General features: G+C 49.3%; 1 protein-coding gene across 2 annotated transcripts in view; it reads left to right on the top strand.

The window, feature by feature from the left end:
• The first annotated feature begins 241 nt into the window (after positions 1 to 241).
• ASH1L (ASH1 like histone lysine methyltransferase) overlaps positions 242 to 11,250 on the top strand; it is a 55,427-nt gene continuing 44,418 nt past the window's right edge. For both annotated transcript variants that reach the window (XR_010068820.1, XM_063316830.1), the window contains exons 1-2: positions 242 to 357; positions 3,608 to 4,113. Coding sequence is in view for 1 of the 2 variants with exons in the window: in XM_063316830.1 (XP_063172900.1) it covers positions 3,694 to 4,113 (420 nt within the window). In the remaining variant the exon portion in view is untranslated. The remainder of the gene's footprint in view (positions 358 to 3,607; positions 4,114 to 11,250) is intronic.

The raw sequence follows: 11,250 nt of genomic DNA, 5'->3' as shown, positions 1-11,250 counted from the left end.
CAGGGCGCGCTCGAGCGCGGGGCAGGGGCGCGCACGCGCGCGCTGAGGCAAGAGCGCCGCCGCCGCCGCCGCCGCCGCCGTTGCCGTCGTCAAAGCGGCCGCCGCCGCCGCCGCCGCCCCCGCTCGCTGCCGCCATTTTGGATCCGCGGCCGCCCTCGGCGCAGAGCGAGGGGCGAGCCAGCCAGCCGCCGCCGCCCCTGCCGGAGCGCGAGTCGCCCTCGCTCCGGCCTCGCCCGACCGCCGAGCGAGCGAGCGGGCGGGCGGGCAGGCGGGCGTCAAGCAGCCATCCGGGCGGGGGGCCCGGCCTGCGGGATGAGGCGGCGCGGAGGCGCCCGAGCCGGGCCTGGCCGTGAGACGGTGAGTGCGGGCCAGCCGGGGCGGCGGCGCGGGGCCCGTGCCTGCGCCCTGACAGCCAGGCCGCTGCCCGGGCCGAGGCGGGGAGGCTCCTTGACAGACCCTCCGCGGCGAGGGAGGGGAGGACCCGCCTCCCCGGCCCGCAGGCCCCGCTCGGCCAGGGGGGCGGAGGAAGGGGCTCCCTGCGGAGCAGCAGCAGGAGGAGGAGGAGGAAAAATCCCGTTGGGGTGGGGGAGGAGGGGGTGGAACCCGCCGGGAAGATCCGGGGCTGCCCCGGCTTGGCTCGGTGCTGCTCCCGAGTGCGGGGCTGCCAGGACCTCCGCGCGCCCCGCGTGCGAGGGGCCGCCCCTGGGTGCGTCTGCGCACACGTTGACTGGAGGGTGCATTCTGTGTGTGTGCGCACGTTTAGGTATGTTATATCCGTGCGTGCACACGTTAAGGGGGGTGCATTGTGTGTGTGTTACGTTGGGGTCTGCACACGTTTATGGGGGGGGTGTTAGGCTGGTGTATGCACACGCTTATGGGGTGTGCGTGTGTGTGTGTGTGTTACGTTGGGGTATGCACACCTTTATGGGTGTCTCTTGTGTGTGTGTGTTAGGTTGGGGCATGCACACCTTTATGGGTGTGTAGTGCGTGTGTCTGTTTTGTTGGGGTATGCACACCTTTATGGGGGGTGTAGTGTGTGTGCACGCACATGTTTACATATGCATGTGTGAGAGTACTTCGAATGATATATCTGCATGGGAGTGTGTCTGGATTTATATATGATTGGGTGTGTACCTGTATACCTGCCTGCAGAAAATATTCCCCCCCACACACACACACCTACATATAACAGAGATGGTTGCTTAAGGGGGCTGCTTGACCTCCCCTTGGGGGAGTGGGGGAGGCTCCCTATTCTGGCAAAGGATCTTGAGGTGGGGGGGACTTGTCACCTGCTGGTGTGGCGTGGAGGCTTCCCGGCTACCTCATTTTGGGGCGTTGGGCTGAGTTGGCGGCAGCTCCCCAGCTTTATTTTGTAAGTCTTGCCTTTTGGATTTTTGTTCACACGCCTGTGGTTGCTTTTACAGCTTTCGGGGCAAGGTGGGGTATGGTGCAATGGGGGGGGGGTTACACGTGGAATCCTTGTGGGATTCCCTCCCGTTGGGAGTTTGTGTTGTCAGATTCTTGCAGCCTCATCATAGGTGAGTGGGTGTGGATGTGTTGAACGGGATGGATCCTCATTGTTTACACTGGAGGCTTTGATGCGATCCCAGAATGCTTGATTTTGCGATGAAGTCTTCCTCTTCATTGTGAGGTATTTGTGTGTTTGCTAACCGTGTGTCTATGTGTAGATATCTACTTCTAGGTGTTAGGTAAATTTATTTAGAAAAATTCTTTTTGGTCTTCAATAAGATGGGAATTCAGATAGTTGAGCTTTTTAAAGGGGGGGGCTCTTGACCCCACATTTCCATAGTGGGAAACTTTGATAGAGGTTGGCTAGGTAAACATGATCCCCAGGACCTATTGCTGGGTGCTCCTAGCTTGATCTGTACGTACAAGCTGAAGATTGATTCCTTGGAGCTACCTCAGAATTGCCATATATCCTGCATAAAACATATTTCATTTGTAGGACATAGCATAGTGTGCGATGTGCACACTCTCGTGCATAAACACACACGTGTTTTGTTCAATATACAAATGTTGGAAAACTCTCAGCCAATCACTGCTTCCCAGCATGTCCACACACCACAATAGATCATCACACATGACAGATTACATGTGCTTTGCATGCTAATTTTTTATTTAAATGTAGCCTTTGGCTCCCATATGGCGAAAGAGATTCTTGACAATCAGGTTACCTGTTTAGAATTGTCCTGGAGAGAGCTGCAGATCCTGAGCAGACAGTTTTATCAAGATTGTGAACGATTTCAGTTTTCGTAAGCCACCAAGCCTAAGCTCCCATGGGCCTGCTCTTTTTGCAGATCATTTTGGGCTGTGTCAGAAATAGGGGAAAAGCTGTGCTGTGTAAGACTTAAGTTCAGTATCACATCTCCTGCAATGGCCAACCAGAGGGGAAAGCAGGATTGTCATCTCGTTATATTACTTGGAAATAAAATAGAGTTATCGAGGCCGGTCACCACGTTTTTCACCTAGTGGGAGTAAATGGCTTGCCTTCTGTTTGTCCCTGAAACAAAACTTCGTGGCTAAGAGGTGCTGTTTTGTTGTTGATATTGTTTTTATCATGTAGAAGGATTCTCCTTGCTCTCCTCTGGTGTGTGTTAACTTTCATCCCTTCGTTCATCGCCTTTGGATCGACATTACCTATCACTCATGCTGTGCGTCACTTCCTGTTGAATTGTTCAGAGTTTGATTTATTTTTTGTGATTTGGTGATCTTTTCGGACAGAATCCAAAGCCGCCTTCCCCAGCTTGGGGAATTCCAGATGTGATGGGTGACGATTACCTATCTTTCCCAGACATCCTCTTAGTTAGAGTTCAATATACGATATGTAATCAAACTTAACTGCCTTTATCTCTTTTTAATCAGAAGCAGCCTCAATCTTGTCATCTGATGGACTGTGGCCCTCCGGTACTATTAGGACTAAAAATTCCCAGAATCCCCAGCTATTTCAGCCATTGGGGGTGGAGGAGAGACAGGGAGAGTGTCCCAGGGCTCTTGAATGGGGGCGTGAGCGCAGCTGGAAGGCTTTTAGAGACCGGGACCATCGGCCTTGCGTTGTGAAAGAAGGGGTCACCTGCCGAGAGGCCGTGCTCTAACACCAGGCCGCTAGAGGGCAATAGCAACATCAGCTCTCCATCTGACTGAACGAAGGGGGGCTGCCCCAAACATTTCACAAGCAGTACACCACTTAGGAAACAGCATCGTAACTCCAGCTGTTTTAACATTCCCAGTGGCATTTGTACCTTAAAAAAAAAAAAAGGCCGGCTAACCTGATTGACACCTGTCTAAATAAAACAGGCTTTAAGTAGAAGAGAGGCAAGTCCGTGTCAGCCTCAATAGTTCGACATAGAAATACGTGCCACGGGAAAGCCTGTGGGGTCCTCGTGCGAGCGTTGCCTGCATCTTCCCCCTCTCGAAGCCTACTTCCAGAATTACTGACGAGGGCAAGACGTCTGTCTTTAAGCCCTTTTTGACATTTTAAGAGCGCGCCTTAGCTTTGGTTCCACGTTTTCCAGTTCTGCCCCCCGATAATTCTGAACCTCCGTCCCCTGAAGGAAAATTATTCTCTCTGCTGCCTTTCTGTTCACAGTGAGAAGATGCTGGCTGCGGACCGCCGCCACCGCCGCGCGCCTGCCGTCTTTTAAGAAGAGAAACGTTGCAACGGCACGTGCTGTGATGGACCCTCAGAATACTGCTATGTTAGGGTTGGGCTCTGGTTCTGAAGGGTTTTCTGGGAAAAGCCCCTCGGCCGTTGTCACGGGCGCCACAGGCGCTAGGAGAGAAACAGAGCTCGATGGTAACGCGAAGGAGGAAGAGGAAGAGAAGCGGGGTCCGAAGAGCGGCAGCGAGGAGGCTGGCAAGGACGGAAACCTGTCAGATGCCCAGCAGCAGTTTTCTGTGAAGGAAACAAACTTTTCCGAAGGGAACTTAAAGCTGAAGATTGGCCTCCAGGCTAAGAGAACTAAAAAACCGCCCAAGAATTTGGAAAATTATGTCTGTCGCCCTGCCATAAAAACCACTATTAAACAGCCCAGGAGGGCGCAGAAAGTCGTGAAGATGAGCGCGGAGAAGAACGATCCTGGGTCTGCAAAGCAAGTGAGTTTGCGCTTCCGTTTAAGTTCTGCTTTGCGGGACGGGATCCGCTTCGGGGCTTTTTTCTTTTTTTTTAATGATACAGGACCAGCTTTCCGTTTCTCTCCCTCCCTCTTTAGTCTCCCGCCTCCCCTTGTCGTGGTTGCTTCTCTGTAAAAACCAGATTGATGTTGGCCGTCCTGTATTGTGCTTTAGACTGGCCTGCAATCCAGTTTTGCGACTCCAAGAGTCCCTTTCTTAGCAATAGTAACAAAAGCAAGGGGTTTTTGAGGGTTAAATGTGTTTGCCCTGCATTTACCTTGTTGCGGCCTTTCTAACGTGGTACGGTCGATTGGCATTTTCCCAGTATTGTGGATCAAAATGCAGCACCTGAGAAAAGGCTGGTTTCCTGTTACGTGCAGGAGAAAGATGAGATTTAAATGGACTCGTTCTTGATTTGTCGCTCAGGCTCTTAACCATTATATTATGTAGCCCCAGATCTTGGCAATTTTATCAGCTTTGGTTGATAAGGAACCCAATTAACGGTTGACAGTTGTCCCTCACAGACAGTTGTCCGTGATGTCCAGTTGCATCTGACACATCCACCCAGAGGAAACAAGCATGCTGCTTGAAGACCAAAGACAAACTTTCTTTATTAAATTTATATGCTGCTTTCCTTGATATAAACTCTGTGCATGCCCTGCTGTTCTCATAACTATTGACAAGCAACAAGACCTAGTTTAAAGACACATGCTTCTTGTGATGCGCATTTGTTTTCCAAATGCCACCAGACAAGATGCGTAAACCGTAGGCCTCAGTGGCAAGTGTGTATGTATATGCGATTAGAGCAGATGGGAATTGTAAGAGGAGAAATGAAGCGTAAAGAAGACAGGGATGACGCAGTGTGTGTCAGTTCATTGTGAACTGCAAGAGTGTTTTGGTGGTTGACTAGAGACAGAGATCGTTTCTCTGGGGATAGGAGATTCTGAGAGCTCATATTCTAAACATTGTATTTTGAAGGTCAATGGGAAATTGTCTTGCAGAGGTTGAGTATGCATATGTATGTGGTAATGTTTAAAACTCCATTCTGATCTTTCTCCCAAGTGACATTGCTTCACCTCCAGATCTCCACCCATGTTCATTCTGGCCTCGCCAAAATATCCATGTCTTTGAAAACCTGGGTTTCAGGTGCATTGGTAAATAAGCTCCTGTGATACTTTCTGATTGGACTAGAATTTATCTCTCCCTGCCTTCTCTGCTCATCAATTTATTTTTGTTAAAGTAATCCCCTGGTGGCATTTATCCCATGCTTTCGTTTGTGTGCTTAAAGCGTTTGTCATACTTCAAAATCACTGTGAAATGCTTTAAAAGTTAATATTCCCATTATATATAAAGATTGGAGATGGAATTTGAGAGGACTTTAAGCCGTGCATTCCTAAATCATCAGGCTCCTTTGAGCTTTGAACACTTCTTTGATCATGCAAAATAAAAATTTAGATTGCAGGTATATGTAGATGACAAAGCCAGCCCCATTGGAAAATGCTGTTTGTTTTTTAAAATACATGTATTTGTGTTCCTTTCCTTGGAACAGCTTAATTATGCGAGCAGTTTTGAATCCATGCAATCGTTTATGCTTTAAACTTACCTTGGTAACTTTGCTAGGACACGACAGCAATCTGTGATTTTCAGTGAGTATAGAAAACATCAGAAAATCCAGATGTTTTAATTCCAGAATTGAACAACCCGATCACATGTGCCCACCAGCTTCTCGTGACTCCACAGACAGTTTTTGTTTGACTGCTTCCCATAAGTCATGCCTCTAGCTGACATTTCTCCATATAAGCTGGACCGGTGCTGCTGGCAGGCGGTCTTCAAACTCTGCTGCGATGCGTAACTAGGCTAAAATTAGCAGAACGGTTTATTTGCTGTACCTGTAGCCGGGCCATTGTAGGAAGGCAAAGAGCGAAACTCTCTGGCTCCTCAGCTGTTACGAGTTCAATATCTAAGTCCCCCAGCCAAAAGAACCGATTCACGTCTTGCCCTTTAAGGATAGTGACATCAAAATAGGAATTCTGTAGAAAAAGGGCAAAACGCTTGCATTCGTCCTTTTTTTCCCCCCTTCAGTTCCTTCCCTCTTTATAAATATTTATATTGCCTGCCTGTTGAGACAGGGGTCTGTCTTTCTCTTCGTCATTTTGCAGAGCAAGGGGAGGAAACCTGTCGTCCTCCAGATGCTGTGAGATGGTCACCACCTGTTAACCCTGAGCGGTGTTCTGTTTTGGCTGCACTTGTGCACAGCCAGAGCCATTTTAGAAGAGGAATTGTGTCTTTTTCGTCTCCCGCTCCCTTGCTACGAGGGAGGCCTCTTCTAAAATTATAACAGCCTATCAGATCAAAACATTCACAGGGCAATTTTCTCGATACCTCTTGTTGGTTGCGTATAAATGTATCTCCTACGTGATGATTTGGCGTGTCAGTTTACGGGAGAAAGGGAGATTTAAGGACTGTATGCGCAGCCCTCATCAAAGAGTTATCCAAGGGTTTAGCATAGACATTTTAGGAAAAGCATGAAGACAGTCATTATAAACCCAGACAATTAATCAGACTAGCAGGCTGAGATCTGATAGGCCTGAAAGGGGGGGGGAAAGGTTGCTTGATACCTAGAGAGTAATAAGAGTAGCAACTCTGCAGGCATCTCAGGGAATAAGTTTGCCAAACCAGAATGCTACAGTTCCTTCTGTTGTTGTTTCCTACACACCACTTACCGTTATTTGTATGGCCCCCTCTGGTGAGCAAATTTCTCTTCCAGGGATGCTTCACAACAAACAGTTCATCGGGATGTTTCCCCCTCTAAATCACAGTTAGCCGTGGTCAGCCGTGGTCACGGTTGAAATTTGAAGAGCGGAGGAAGGTTCAATAATTTTTTTAAAAATTACTTATTTGCAGAGGATGGTTCACAGGTGACGTCCTGGTCATCTCACACTTCAGTGCTCTTTTCGGGATGTTTATTCTCTGTGTCGTGAGCCTCGGGGGCAGCACCTTCCCTTTGTCTTCTGCTTGCTGTTTTTAGAAGTGCTGTATAGGTTAATGCAAGACACAACAAAGAATTTTCATACTGAAGTTGGGTGTATTGGCATAAGTGGAGTCGTCTTCTAAAAGTGACGTTATCTTTTGAGCGTAACGCCCAGAATGCTTCCAGATCTTTATCTCTTAACGTAAGTCTTCTCTTTGTCGGGCTGTCCAAATATAGGGGACTATCGGTCTCATCATTCACCACTGCAGTGATGTAGATTGTAGTCCCGGTGCGGCTAAAAGACTGGCTTATGCAGAGTATCATGGCAAGATGCGTGCATAAATTGCCAAGTGTGGGAACTGTGCTCCCACAACACCAAGGAATAGGAAAGCCGCCTCGGGCTGAGGATTTGGTGTGGCGTAATAGGGCAGTAAGTTTTCCAACCGTTTTGTCAGAATTATTAATTTATCCCTGGGGCTCGTTTTGAATATTTATTTATTTAGCTAGCCTGAAGTGGAGTTTGCTAAGGCCGAGCAAGTCTGCGATGGAGCTGAAAGGGGAATCTGGAGCTTGGATGACGCAACAGAGCTTGGTGGATTTGCATGGGTCTCTTTCAGCTTTGGAGTGCCTTCCACACGGAAGGAAGCCCCAGCCTTCGGGCGCATCGCAAAGTGGAAAGGATGGGCAGCTGAGAGGCCGGGGGAGAGAGGGGAAGTGGGCCATGCCGAATCGATTCTTGCCAGGTTGTATGCACAAGCTTCCCAGGAGTAGCTTTTCAAATGCCGTGTGGAATTTTGTGGGTGGGTTACTTGAGCGGTCAAGTAGATCGGCACAACAGTTGACAGAGGGATGGGTCAAATTATTGGGACAAGGTCAGATGTCCTGTTAAGGTGGCACGTTTAGCCCTGTTCCTCATCCCCATGAGACAGTCCTGTGAGGTGGGCCAGGCTTCACAGGTACTGACTGGCTCCAAGTCAGCCAGGAAGCTGCCATGGCTGAGGATGGGCCTGAACCTGAGTTTCCATAGTCTTAGTCCAACTTCTTGACCACTGCACCAGGCTAGCTGTCCGCAAATTACAGACTGCTTTCATTTCCTCTCCTTCCTGCTTTTTACTACTGGAGGTGGCAGCACTACAAGGTGTAACCCTGAAAGTCTCAGGCATTTTGTTCAGGTGTCGCCTACTGCAAATCATCTTGCTTTTCCTGAAGGTTTCCCATCAATCTGTTATCTCTGCTTTTATTCCTCAATTGGTAGAGGTCCTGGCCAAGCCTGATTCTAGCTGTACCCTGTCTCTCGAAGTGCCTCAGTCTGATCACGGATATGATAGCGGCTGCTTAGCGTTCCTCCCGAGGGACAGAACTTTGTATGTCCTCTCTCAGCGAAAGAGGTCCTCCAGGGCTGGGCCCTGCTTTGAATTAAACCAGGGCCCTAGGGTAGGAGCTGGAGAGAAGGGCCAGGGCAGCACAAGGTTGCTGCAGCGCTTCTGGCGCGGCTCTTCACAACCACAAGGGCCAGAGGTTTGCCCTTCAGGAAACGCAGGACGAAACAGGCTCGAAATTTGCCTCCCATCTGATTCTTGCACGCAGTTGCTCCCATGCTCACCCTGGCGGGGCTTTGATGCCAACCCACATCAACTGCTTGCTCTCCGCATACCGATGCATCTGACCACGGCCTCACCGGTTTTCGCCTCCTTTGTCTTCGTTAGTAACGTGCTCAGCCGCGCTTGGTGGATTTGCCTCCTTGGGAAATCACGATCCGGGAGCTGCGGCAGAGCAGCGCGTCGCTTTAGGCACAGATGGGCAAACGTAGACTCGCTGGAATATTCCACCCATTTATAGCCCAGCCGTGCGGAGACTATTCCCGTCTGGGATGATATGGAGGCCCGAAGGTGACAGCAGCCAGCGCTGTGCCGACAGCTGTAACGTGATGCAATTTGAGGCAGCGAAACAAGACGGAATCTGCTTCTGTTCTCTTAGATCTCCTTGTTTCCCCGAGAAACTGCTGAACGCAGGTGTCTTTCCAGTCCCTGCAACGTCCTTGGATAATGCAGGTGAACCCTGCAGAACGCCCCCCCCCCCCATCCCTGCTGTGGGCTCTTCTTCAGCTTTACTAGCTATTGAGAAAAATCCCATCTGAGAATTTTCTGTAGAGCCAACATTGTCGGATCACCTAACAAAGATACAGTAGATTCAGTAGGGCGTGTCTATCTGCCTCTGTTTCATATCCATACCTTCCAAGCGAGTTGTGGAGGAGGAGGCCATAGGCTTGGGCAAGAATCCCTGAAGAAGAAGTATTATTATTATTACTATTTGCAAATCCTCTAGATTCCGAGGCTGCCTCGGTTTTCCACGGAGCAGCCTACGTGGACGTTTCGGGGTGAAGAGCAGAGCGCGAAACACCCTTCAGCCGAGGAGTACCGTTCTCCCAGAAAAGGCTGCAAAGGCATAACTTAGTAATACGCAAAACAATTTGGGCAGGAAAAATTCTGAGTCAGGCGTGTCTCGCCTTCTGAGAGCGCAGTTGGATTTCACACCATTCGGGCTGCTGTCGTGCCGAGAGCAAGTAGCCCTGCGCCCCCGCCCTCGCCCTTCGGTAGTGCTAATTTAAACACCACCGGCATAAGTCGAGAGTTGGGTTGAAGCAGACGCCCATCAGAAGCTGGTGGGGGTCTCCACTCATTTGCTTCTCGTTCCCAGACCGCCACGAAAAAGTTTTTTCCTGGATTCACAGGAAAGGAGTAGCGCCTGCTTTTGGGAAATTCCTCCCAAATAACACACAGGTGCTGCTGCTGCATTTTGCAGGATTAAAGGTGCTTTAGTTCCAGTCTGGGCACTCCTTTTTTGGATTGGTGGATGCATTTGGAGTTTTCAGAGCCCAAGGGAGAAGCTTGTGCCTTCACAAAATGGCTTCCCTGGTACACGAGGCCGGTCCAAACCGTCGATCCCCCTGTCCGTCCCGTCACCCAGCGTATCGTTTTTTGCCACGAAACAAAGTGTAATGCTGCAGACACCCCCAGTTTTATTTTGTAAGAATCTCTGTGGGGACTGGTGAGCCGTCTTGACTGGTATAACCGCTTCGTAAGCTACCAGCTTCCCGCTGACAGATTTAAATGTTTTAAAATCTAAATAGATAATCTAGGCATAAAGTTAGTTGGCAAAAGAAGCTTACCCTTTGTTAATTGGTGCCGTCCTGCCGGGTGTATTACAGCTGTCATCCCATATTTTATGGCAGATTTGTAAGATAGGTCAAATTTGTTAATCCCCAGTTGCTCCTTTGGGTTGAGAGCGAAATGGTTTATAGAGCTGTACAATTTCCCAAACCATCTTCCGCCTTCCTCCCAGCTTTGGCCCCAGCGGCAGGGCAGGGATGATCTGCTGGACCGCTGTTTCTGTGGTGGCCGGTCTTTGAGGGAGCAGAAGAGTCGAGGCCCACCCTCTTTGGTTTTCATTCAGTAGCTGGAACTCAGAAGAAAATTATTTTTGCATGAAGGTGTGCTTATTTTCCTGGCAACTAGTAACAGATCTCCATTATCTTCTCTAATCTGTTTTTGAAAGGTATCTAATCAGTTTCCATAATTGCAGGTATGGAGCAGAGGTGTTGTAAGGTCAGGCCTCAGCAAGGTTTAGGTTCTGGAACTGGGAGATGGGGCTGGGCGACGTGCAGGCAGCCCGAGCAGTTCCGGAGACGGGACACGGGCCTAACCGGAGATCACGCTCAGCGGCAACAATTTGGAATTGAAAGGGTCAACAGCAGAGCAAGCATTCCGGTGCATTGAGAAGAAGGACTGCAGTCTAGGCTTTGGAGAGAAGCTACTCGGACTGCGAACAGCATCGCTTGGCGCTTGGCGAGTCAGGATCTGTCCCTTAAGGGAGCACCTGATGAATTGCAGCCAGGTTGAGGCTGCGTCCTAGGTGGTTCGCTGATTAAAAAGGGATGAGTATGGGAAGCAGAGAACCATGTTGCAACTTTAAAGAAGGAGGAGAGGTAATGAAATTTGCTTGTAACTACTGTAAAGAAGATCGGAAGTTGCTTCTTTATATATCTTTTTTCTACCTGCACTGTCTTTTCTACTCCTTCTTTTACCTCTTATCTCTTTTTCTTTCTTCATTTCACTCTATATAATTTCATGTTTATCTTTTACTTATGT

Source organism: Candoia aspera, chromosome 17, assembly GCF_035149785.1.
Source record: "Candoia aspera isolate rCanAsp1 chromosome 17, rCanAsp1.hap2, whole genome shotgun sequence".
Lineage (NCBI taxonomy): Eukaryota > Metazoa > Chordata > Lepidosauria > Squamata > Boidae > Candoia > Candoia aspera.
The sequence above is the reverse complement of the archived record's forward strand: the minus strand, read 5'-3'. Positions and strand labels throughout refer to the sequence as shown.